Source organism: Gigantopelta aegis, chromosome 15, assembly GCF_016097555.1.
Source record: "Gigantopelta aegis isolate Gae_Host chromosome 15, Gae_host_genome, whole genome shotgun sequence".
NCBI classification, from domain to species: Eukaryota; Metazoa; Mollusca; class Gastropoda; order Neomphalida; family Peltospiridae; genus Gigantopelta; species Gigantopelta aegis.
Window position 1 is genome coordinate 40,950,682 of NC_054713.1, and position 12,195 is coordinate 40,962,876.

General features: G+C 38.1%; 1 protein-coding gene across 1 annotated transcript in view; it reads left to right on the forward strand.

Moving 5' to 3' along the window:
* Positions 1-12,195, forward strand: part of LOC121389943 (ubiquitin carboxyl-terminal hydrolase 5-like) — a 31,776-nt gene that overhangs the window by 3,445 nt on the left and 16,136 nt on the right. The window contains 6 exon segments of the mRNA XM_041521611.1: positions 441-495; positions 5,677-5,795; positions 6,591-6,697; positions 8,120-8,355; positions 10,131-10,225; positions 10,838-11,031. Coding sequence (XP_041377545.1) covers positions 441-495; positions 5,677-5,795; positions 6,591-6,697; positions 8,120-8,355; positions 10,131-10,225; positions 10,838-11,031 — 806 coding nt within the window.

Here is a 12,195-nt window from a genome sequence, read left to right on the forward strand (position 1 = left end):
AAATGCATCTGTTAATTTTCAGTATTTTAGGGTTCATAATTTTACCCGTGGTACCCTCTGGCAGAAATCAGGCATGGCAATCTTCCGCGTATCCGTGGAAATCTGTGGATTTGAAAGCCATTTAGGTCGTTTCTTTGGCTGTGTACTGTCCACTTTGCGCACAGTTCGCAAAGCTTTCAGCTGATTTCATCAAGTGTCATTGTCATGCCTGAGAAAACCTGCTTGTTGTTCTATTGTTTTATTTTGGTTCAAGTCTGTGTATCTGTGGTTACAAATGGCAAGGTTCCATATATGTATGGTTCAATTTTTGGTAACTGCTCCATCATAAATCACACAATCAGAAAATGGCCAAAAAAAAAATCGAATTGTATAGTTAAATAAGTAAAAATTATTAAGAATTTTAACAGGGTACTTAATTATAATTTTTTATTATTCTACAGATTCCTGCAGAGGATTTGCCACCACCTGCAGAGAAACCAACCAAACTTGCAATAGGTAAATGCCTATTTCCAGACCACTGCTTCTACAAAGTCCTTCACTTGTCAATATTTTAAAATGTTACGTAAACAGAAAGTGGTATACATAATTTTTTACCTACTGAGTACAGAGCCATATCAATTCACAGACTGACTAGGCCTAGACCGAGGGCACAAAATTTTAGTGGTTGGGTTTTTGTTTTTTTCATCATCATATTCTACTACAGTAAAACCTACCATTCTTCCACACTATTAAGGTCTTATCTCAGGGGAAGTTTTATCTAATTTTCACATATGTAGAGTATTTCCTTAAAAATATTAAAATGTGGCTAATTTATGGAATATTGTCTTAGCCGCCAGAGAGTAAAATGATGTAGCTACTTTGTGTAAATATTAGCAGTTGGTTAATTTGGCAATGCACAGGGTGAGCACTGTGTTAGTTATTACTGAGGGGTTCATTTACATGTCAAATCAATACTAGCACAACCAAATGTCTTTATAGAAGGGGAATCTCTATTCGGAGGGGCCTTATCTGAGGAGGACTACTGTAGTGCATTATTCAATATGCCTAACAGGCCTGGCAAACTACATCCTACTTGGTATTACGATTATGATTTTGGAGGCGAGCGGGCCAGGTGAGCGCCAAAATATTAGTGGTCATGAGGTGCCAAATGCTCAGATACGTTTCTTACCAAGTAGGTAAATGATTTTTCTGTGGAGGTAATTATATTACATAACCAGCTAGTTACCATTTGATGTGAAGTACCTAGTGTTAAAAAAATCTGTCGACAATATTATAGTGTAGGGTACATCCATTTTTGTGATTTACAGGAATAAAGTTCTGGGGATCCTCAAATTTAAGACATTTAATTTGGGAATGTAATGATTCAACATGTAACCAGTTATTGTTTGCTTGTCTAGTGCTCTACAAAGCAAGTTAAAATTTACTCTAAATTATAATATATATATTATGTAAAGTATAATATTTTAGTCGCCAGCCACTTGTATTTAGTAGCCAGCTAATATATACTTGTAATTAAATCGATTCATCTGCCATTTTACGGCACATTACTAATGCTGTAATTATTATTAGGACCACATTCAAATGAACTCGTGAAGGGGTAATTCCTAGTTTGTAAAATAGTAATTACTAGTTACTGTTTGTGTCCGGTTCCACTAAAACAGACTATTAACTATCATTATCGAATTCCCTACCCAATAATTTTATTAAACGAAATTAAGTGAATTACTATTTTAATGGCACTAAGGGACGCATTTAAATTGCAGTACTCATTAAAAGTTAAATAAAAGCATCGCGATAATATCTACCAGACTTCAACATGTTACTAGTAGATACCAATTGGCTACCTTACTTTTGGTTTAAATAATATTTATTTTCGTCACATACTGCCTTGTAAATCCATAAATACTGTTTTGTAAATAGTTGTGCATTTAAAGCTGTCTAAAGTCGAGTCATGAAAATAGAAACATGTTTTCATCCTCCACTGGTGAACATGAATTCTTATGTGATTAAAACAACATTCACGACTGGAGACGTCGTTATCATGGAGAGACCCGTTATCCCAATAAGCACGAGACGATTGGAGCACAACATAACACATATATAAGTCGACATTTAAAATAATTAATGTTTGAGTTGCAAACAGACAAGTAAAGACACACGGTGACTCAACAATCTCATTTTAATACCTAAATAAAACCTGGCTCTAAATGGGACAAGACCGACTTGGTCCAAAACCGACTTGGTCCAAAACTGAACTGGAGCTGAATTATTTCTAAACGCTGGAAATTCAAGTTAAGGGATATAACATCATAACAAAGTATTACCTCCCTTAAACCGGCCTCAGTGGCGTCGTGGCAGGCCATCGGTCTACAGGCTGGTAGGTACTGGGTTCGGATCCCAGTCGAGGCATGGGATTTTTAATCGAGATACCGACTCCAAACCCTGAGTGAGTGCTCCGCAAGGCTCAATGGGTAGGTGTAAACCACTTGCACCGACCAGTGATCCATAACTGGTTCAACAAAGGCCATGGTTTGAGCTAGCCTGCCTGTGGGAAGCGCAAATAAAAGATCCCTTGCTGCCTGTCATAAAAAGAGTAGCCTATGTGGCGACAGCAGGTTTCCTCTAAAAACAGTGTCAGAATGACCATATGTTTGACGTCCAATAGCCGATGATAAGATAAAAAATCAGTGTGCTCTAGTGGTGTCGTTAAATAAAACACACTTTACTTTTACCTCCCTTAAAGGGACATTCCTGAGTTTTCTGCACTGTAAGATGTTTCCAACTAATAAAATATTTCTATGATTAAACTTACATATTAAATATATTTTCTCGTTTACAATATCGGTCAATGTGTTTCTGGTTGTCTTAAGGCCCAAAAAAAAAATTGTTTGTTTCCAGTCACCCGACCGACCCTAAATTTTGCCACCGACCCTGAATTTTTTTTTTTTTCTGCTGTGGTGGGGTGGGATGTCGGGAAGTGCACAGAGAAGTTGTGGTCGCGGATCGACAAAGCAGACGACAGAAGTTCTCAAGTAGGATAACTCTTACATGTCAGTGTGTGTTAAATGGAGGTTGAGGGGTGTGTGTGTGGGGGGGGGGGGGGGGGGCAGCAGCGATGGTTTTTATACACCCCCATCAGAAACACGTTTAATATACAACCACTAATATTTTATGCAAAAAAATAGATTTGATATGTAATTACAATGGTTAAAAAGTCTATTAGTCGATAACATCTTAAATATTGCAGCAAACTCAGGAATGTCGCTTTAACGTCACTGTGTTTACTCTTGAATACTGGAAAATCGTTATTCATAGTCCGATTAACTTGTCTCAAACTTTTATTTTTCAAACAAACTACCGATAGAAAACATGTTTTATGGAAGATAAATTGCTACTGGTCCCCCCACTTTTTGGCACTTCTTATGCCGTGCCCTGGACCAAATCACTGGTGTTGTTAGAAACTGGACCCAGACTAGACATGCCTGGACGTTGAATGGATATGAGCATAACTAATTTGTTTGAAATTGGAATTATTAACTTCAGTGTTCTACGTTGCGACCAAAATGGTCGCCAATGCGACCAAAATGTTGGCGTGGCGACTGACTGAATTTATTATCGTCACCATCTGGCGACTGACTCCAAAAACGTCTTAAGTATTAAATTATTTGCCATGTGCGTTCAGAGTCCTAGCAGCGAAAACAAATGAAATTTGTTGACATCATTGTGCAGTCGGAATTTGAACTTTTTTAGTTTTCCTGTCTTTTGAAAATGGCATGTGAAACTTAAAACTGACATTGACAGTGAAATTGTTTTTATTTCTCTCTGGCTGCAAAGAGTAAACTAAGATTTTTCAGACAGCTTGCCTTCATGTCTTTCATCTTGAGACTGAGTTTTTCTCTGGCAAACACATTTAAGGTAGGGTAACCTTTGAACTAAAAAAAAATAATAATAAAAAAAAAAAATCCTACCTACCTACCCTACTTTTTTTGGCCATGTTACCTGAAACAAACTTCTTCTTGTTTTTTGGCCTAATATTTGTAAGAATCTCAAATTGGATTTTGTCTTCAAATAATTTCGTACATACAATTTTTTATTTATTTTTAGGAAATAAAATGAAATTTAACCTAGTACAAATATTACTATCAGAAACACGTTTAATATACAACCACTAATATTTTATGCAAAAAAATAGATTTGATATGTAATTACAATGGTTAAAAAGTCTATTAGTCGATAACATCTTAAATATTGCAGCAAACTCAGGAATGTCGCTTTAACGTCACTGTGTTTACTCTTGAATACTGGAAAATCGTTATTCATAGTCCGATTAACTTGTCTCAAACTTTTATTTTTCAAACAAACTACCGATAGAAAACATGTTTTATGGAAGATAAATTGCTACTGGTTCTCTGTGTTTTCCGATGTCCAGTTTTGTTTACAATTAAAGTAAAATTATTGGACAGTAGCCAACAGGAGAATGTGATTTTATTTTTTAGACGCCAGGGAATGTTTTTAGTCGCCATGGCGAGTATTTTACTCGCTTTGTAGAGCACTGTTTTCAGGGATTTAACCAGTCATTCTGTTGGTACAAACTTAGGCCTCTTCTCAAAAGAAAGTGGTACTGAAAATTCCCAATTTCTGTACTAAGAATTCCCAATATATGTATATCTTTAATTGTGTCTGTTCTCTATAATAAATTAATGTAAAAGTGGGGTACTGCATTATTCACTGGTCTGAAAAAATATCCCAAGTATGATTTACTGTACTTGTCATATTTTTGCCAATCCTATGAGACATGGGATCCTGGCAAAATATCCTGAATAAATTCCTGCTTGTATCAGTTTCAAGCCGGGGCGTGATTTAACTCAGTCGGTTGAGTGTTCGCTTGAGGTGCAGGATCGAATCACCTCGGTGGATCCATACAGCTGCTTTGATTATTTTTTTTCTCGTTTCAACCAGTGCATCATAACTGGACAAAAGCCGTGGTATGTATTTTCCTGTCTATAAAAGATCCCTTTCTGCATTAGAAAAATATAGCGGGTTTCCTCTGATGACTACGAGTCAGAATTACCAAATGTTTGCATCCAATAGCTGGTGATTAATTAATCAATGTGCTCCAGTTAAACACACACACACACACACCAAAAAAACAACAACAACAAAAAACCAACAGTTTCAAGCCAGTTGGGCCATTTCTTGTTCCAGCCAGTGCACTACGACTGTTATTTCAAAGGCCATGGTATGTGCTTTTGTGTCTGGGATGATGCATATAAAGGATCCCATGCCACTAATGGAAAATGAAGCAGGTTTCCTCTCTAAGACTATATGAGAATTAACAAATGTTTGATATCCAATAGTTCATGATTAATAAATCAATGTGCTCTAGTGGTGTAGTTAAACAAAGCAAACTTTAACTTTAATATGCTGGGCAAACATCACCAGGCAGAGATGATATAAAATGCAACCTCTGCAATGAAGAAAATGTCCACGGTGAGAAACACGCCATTGGAAAACAAATTTGAATATAGTCCCAAGGCAAAAAAAGTGCTCTGGAGAATTAAAACTCCATGGCATTACCGATTGCCGTGCGCAATTGCAGGGGTTGAATATACAAAGCTTTCTTGTCTTAATATTTGTAATAATTGTGGAAAGATATGTTTTATTTGTGTTTTTCAGGGGTTGAAGGAGGATTTCAGGTTGACGAGAAGAAGTTTAAGTTTGAGGAGCAGACGTCTGTAGTCGTCTTACCGGACTTTGTTGAGGTTCCACTTCCCAACCAGGATATACCCGATATAGTAAGTTGTTAAATTGCACACTATTTCATGCTAACTATCGTTCTGTTCATGTGTCACCCAGGAGTCAAATCGTAAAAAAAAAAATTGGGGGGGGACATGGCAAGTGTTGCCTTCGGTTTAATACCAAAATTTATGTCATTTGGGGGGTGAGATGTCGCCCAGTGGTACAGCACTCGCTTCATGCTCAGTCGGTTTGGAATCGATCCTCGTCAGTGGGCCCATTAGGCTATTTCTCGCTGCAGCCAGTGCACCACGACTGGTACATCAACGGCTATCTTGTCTGTGGGATGGTGCATATAAAAGATACCTTGCTACTAATCGAAAGGAGTAGCCCATGAAGTGGTGACAGTGGGTTTCCTCACTCAGTATCTGTGTGGTTCTTAACCATATGTCCGATGCCATATAACCGTCAGTAAAATGTGTTGAGTGCGTCATTAAATCAATATTTCCTTATGTCATATGGCGAATAAATTTCATTTAATTCATGTTAATTTATTACAAAATAACCAGGCTTTTGAAAATTATTGAAGTTTAAGTTGATGATTTGGCGAAATTTTCTGTCCACCCAGAGCTAGCTCTGCCTTTCCTTCAGAAGAGTGTCACGAAAGCAACTTACTGTCTATCAAGTTTTAACACAAACTGTTCCCTGATAACCAGTTTTGTTTTTGGTCCTCACTTCAGTCGAAACATTGCAGTACTCATGTTGGACTCTTATGTGCTCAGGTGTTGTTAAAGAAACATTTATTCCATTTCTATCAGTAATGACTGAATTGCACTGTGTGTTTTTGTAACCAGGTACAACTGTCGGTGCAGAGTATTTTAGCCGCGGAAGATGCATGGAAATTGGAAGAAGCCGCAGCAATGGCAGGAACGTGGGAAGGCGAAAAGAGACAGAAGTCCAAGTTGGTTGAAATTGATTATTATTCATAACCCCTTAGCAGGACGTAGCCCAGTGGTAAAGTGCTCGCTTGTTGCGCTATTTCCCGTTCCAGCCAGTGCACCTCGACTGATGCATCAAAGGCCATGGTATGTGCTATCCTGTCTGTGGGATGATGCATATAAAAGATCCCTTGCTACTATTGGAAAAATGTAGCAGGTTTCCTCTCTAAAACTGTCAAAATTATCAAATGTTTGACATCCAATAGCAGATGATTAATAAATCAATGTGCTCTAATGGTGTTATTAAACAAAACAAACTTCTTCATAACCCCTCAAAACCAGACCAATAGCAGATGTTTGAATATCAGTACAGAACAGAGCCTCACTAAACTGTATACCCCATAAAACCAGACTTTTTACTTGATTCTGTGGGTGTCTGGTTTAGAAGGTTTCACTGTATTACAGATTGTATTGGTAAACCTAGATTTTGTTTTGCTGCCGATAGTGCGGTACGACGTAGCCCAGTGGTAAAGCACTCGCTTGATGTGCGTTCTGTTTGGGATCGATCATTGTGCTGTTTCTCGTTTTGGCCAGTGCACTACAACTAGTACGTCAAAGGCCATGTTATGTGCTATCCTGTCAGTGGAATGGTGCATATAAAAGATCCCTTGCTACTAATAGAAAAATGTAGCGGGTTTCCTCTCTCAGACTATATGTCAAAATTACAAAATGTTTGACATCCCAATAGCCAATGATTAATAAATCAGTGTGCTCTAGTGGTGTCGTTAAACAAAACAAACTTTTATTGCTGTCAACATTTTCATTGTTGAGGAAACCACTTCAGAGTAGAAATAAAAAATCACCAAAAAAAGGTTTTAATACAAACCAGCTGACCATTCAAGAATTAAGTTAAAAGTCTGGATTTTATCTGAAATGCTGAACATTGACCTTTATTTAAGTATGGTTTCCAGTTTTAGTGTCGTGGGAATGGACAAGAATTCTGTTTGTTTCATGGATTTGTTTTGTTTGTTTTACAATGGGCTAAAGGACTAAAGACTAATTAATTCACAATTTAGTTATAATTAATCAGGTCTCTGAAAATCGAGAGACAGAAAGAGAGAGAGAGAGTTTCGTTCGTGTTTAGCTAGCATAAGTATATTTTGCATAACCCACATTTTGTGCGCGCATTGAATTTATGACATCATTTACAAGTTCATGATGGGTTACATAAAAATGAAATGGATTACCTAAATTTGTCTTTGCGTAACCCGTAAATGGTTTACGCAAATTTTCTATTCTCAGAGGCCTGTAAATAATATAAGTATAAAATAAGAGTTTTCAAATAGGTATTGCCTGTCAGCTTATCCCAGATGTCATTGTTTGTCAAAATGGAAATCGGTCCTGGCTTCCCGACCATGGACGTGAACATTATTTATATTTTTCAGACACGCAGACAATCTTCTCCAGCTGGAGAACCGTCCCAAGATCCCACCGAGTGGCTGGAAGTGTGAGCAGTGTGAGCTAACCTCCAACCTCTGGCTCAACCTCACTGATGGCACCATCCTGTGTGGACGACGCTTCTTCGACGGCAGCGGTGGCAACAACCACGCGGTGGAGCACTTCAACCATGCGAAACACCCACTGGCCGTAAAGCTGGGGACGATCACTGGCGATTCAGCAGGTGAATGGTATCTGTAATCCTTCCCACACTGAACACTGTCTATAGTCCGTCCCACAGTGAACACCGTCTGTAGTCCGTCCCACAGTGAACACCGTCTATAGTCCGTCCCTCAGTGAATGCCGTCTATTGTCCGTCCCATAGTGAACGCTGCTGTCTATAGTTCATTCCTCAGTGTACGCCGTCTATAGTCTGTTCCACAGTGAACACCGTCTATAGTCCATCTCACAGGGAACGCCGTCTATAGTTTGTTTCTCAGTGAACGCCATCTATAGTCCATCCCAGAGCGAATGCTGTCTATAGTCCATCCCACAGCGAATGCTGTCTATAGTCCGTCCCACAGCGAACACTGTCTATAGTCCGTCCCTCAGTGAACGCTGTGTGTTCATACTATGGAATTTACTACAAGTTATTTATTTCTGAGCCGATTCTTTTCTATAGTCCGTCGCACAGTGAACGCCGTTTTTCATACTATGGAATTTATTACACGTTATTTATTTCTGAGCCGATTCTTTTTTATAGTCCGTCTCACAGCGAACGCCATTTTTCATACTATGGAATTTACTACAAGTTATTTATTTCTGAGCCAATTGTTGTCTGAATTGTTTGTTATTTGCAAAACACTTTTACTTTTCTTCTTACGTCAGACCAAACAATTAATTTTGTTTGATTGGGCGGGGATGTAGCCCATGGTAAAGCGCTTGCTTGATGCACTGTCAGTCTGAGATTGATGGACCTATTTGGCTGTTTCACATTCCTGCCAGGGCACCACGACTGGTATATCAAAGGCTGTGGTATGTGTTATCCTGTCTGTGGGATGGAAAAATGTAGTACGTTTCATTTTTAAGACTCTTATTTCAAAATTACCAAATGTTACAAAACCAACATAAAAGTGAATGGCAAATGTTTTGTGGTTTGTTATTAGCCCAGATTTCTGGTTGCCGTTCCACGAAGCGATCTTGGTACTAAGATTGCCTTTAGTGCATAGAGTAGTGCTAAGATCACTTCGTGGAATGGGGTCCTGGTACCTATTCTCCCTGTAAAGTTATTTTAACAAATAAGCTTTATTGTCAGATGCCTTGTATATCTAGCTACAGAATCAGCTGATACAGTTTTGATACTGGGACTTGGTTTAATCGGTCGGATGCTTGTCTGAGGTGTTTCGGTCATAGGATCAAACCACCTCAACAGACCCATTGGGTAAACAGCTGCCTGTTGTGCTTACATCATAGGACCCTTTTTCATTCATTTATTTTTTATTATTACTTTTTCTTTCTTTTTTCGCGTTCCCAGCCATTGCCCCAAGATCAACGGTCATGGTATGTGCCAGTACTTGAAACGGCCTGTGGCAAGGTCACTAAATGCGACTAATGTCCCGTTTGGGCAACTTAAATATTAAAAAAAAAAAAATGGAGTTAGTTGCCCAAATAATATTTGGGCGATCGTCTTTAAAGCTATAACATATGAGCCACTATTAATATTTGTATTGCATATATTTATTCCACATTAAAATCTTGCTCGTGGTTCATGGTTCACTTACCTTAATTTGCCGACATCCATTATTATTTTGTGGGGAGTTTCGAGCCCTGGCATATGCTGCCCTGTCTGTGGCAAAATCTATATAAAAGATCCCTTGCTGCTAATTCTGAAAACTATGTTAGAATTACCAAATGTTTGATATACAGTATCTGGAAGTTAATAAATGTCTTCTAATGATGCCGTCAAACAAAACAGAACTAACCAGTCGTTCACTAATTTGTTGTGTGTCTTGTTTACAGATGTCTATTCCTATGATGAAGATGAAATGGTAGAAGATCCACTCCTAGCAAAACATTTAGCACACTTTGGAATCAATCTGGCGGCGCTGGAAAAGGTAAGCACTGTAACTAATTATACAGTTTTAGGTTGCATAATACCATATAGCATCTCACCAGGTCAAAGTTCACAGTACACATAACTTTTAATGTTGCATTAAATAAGACCATACCTGCCATTGGTGACTTGTGGACTTGATGTCATAAAATGTTGTTTCATCTTAAGAGTAAATTCTGGTCATTTAATTTGAACTATTATCGTTATCAGCTACTATTTTGCTTAAAATGTGTGGGGGGTCCTACCAAAATTAAGAAGACAATTTTTGTGTGGACCTAAGGTAGTCGGAAGTCACATCCCGAAACTGATTACAGCAATCATCACAGAGATGAAAGTTCTTCACATTTATCGAGAATTCTGGATTTTTAATCATATGTAAAGTCTTTCCAGGTTTACCACTGTTTGTATAAAAATTTGTCCTGTTCTTTGTTCAAAACTTAAATATAGTTTCGACTGATGCTGTGCGTATATTCTGAATTGGGGCCTCCATTTTAAACCATTGTACAGCGCTAGCCCTTGGGTCAATCTCAGTACCCAACTACCAGTAATAAAATGTACAGAGTTTATTTTCGTGAACTACTTTCATCTGTGAATCATTCCTTTCCTTTGCCAGACGGAGAAGACGATGGTGGAACTGGAGATAGATTTGAACCAGAAGATCGGAGAGTGGGATGTCATACAGGAGGCCGGCAGTAAACTGAAGCCGCTCTACGGCCCGGGATACACTGGCATGCGTAACCTTGGCAACAGCTGTTACATGAACTCGGTGATGCAGGTGCTGTTCACGATTCCAGACTTCCAGAAGAAGTGAGTTGTCTGTCGCATCAGGCGGAGACGAGTGTCTCGAATAATTACACTGAATAACAAAGGAAACTCGATTATTAATGTAGTTTTCTACAAGTTATTTAATATATCATTCACTTTGAATCACATTAGTTTTATTGTCTGTTATCACTAGGATCGATCCCCGTCGGTGGACCCATCAGGCTATTTCTTGCTCCAGCCAGTGCTCCACAACTGGTGTAAAAAAGGCTGTGGTATGTACTATCCTGTCTGTGGGATGGTGCATATAAAAGATCCCCTGCTGCTAATCGAAAAGAGTAGCCCATGAAGTGGTGACAGCGGGTTTCCTCTCAATATCTGTGTGGTCCTTAACCATATGTCCGACACCATATAACTGTAAATAAAATGTGTGGAGTGCATCGTTAAATAAAACATTTCTTTTTTTCTTTCTTTGTCTGTTATCAATATCTTTGTGAAAATGTAGGTCCATTTTCACAGTCTTATTTACCAAAATAATTTTATCGTGAAAAGAAATAATTTTATCAAATATTTGTGTTGCTTGTTTTGTTGTTCACTACACATTATTTCTTGCTATGCTGTCGCCTAACTTGTCATTGTTGTAGTGTGTTGGACTGTAGATATTTTTATTTTAACTTGAAAAAGAAGAAGATAACTGGAAGGAAATAGAGTAAGACTGAAACAACAACAACAACGACGACGAAAACCAGCAGGATGATACTTATTGGTCCTATTGCATCTAATGTTTTTATAGTTTTGAAACTTTTGTATTATCTTTGTATTTCTCTCAAACTGTAAGTATAGGTACTTAGCCTTCTAGATTATGGTAGCCCCATTCCCATGGCTAGTGATACTCAATGTTGGGCTAGTAAATAACTACTATTGCCATGCCCGACGGCTAGTGAATTTGTTTTGGTCAAATGTAGCATTTGAGTCTGTTTTGTCAATATGAATATCCTACCCCAACCCCAACCCCAAATGTTAGTGTTTTTAAGCTCTATATCAATCTTTAGGTGATATAACCAACTATTACTATAGTTTAGTAAAATTGTATTAACTTAAAGTAAAATAGGGCTGGTGATTTTTTAATCGTGGCTAGTATATTTTTAAAATCACTAATCCCATGGCTAGTGGATTTTATAAACATTGTAGAATCCCTGCTGTACTAGA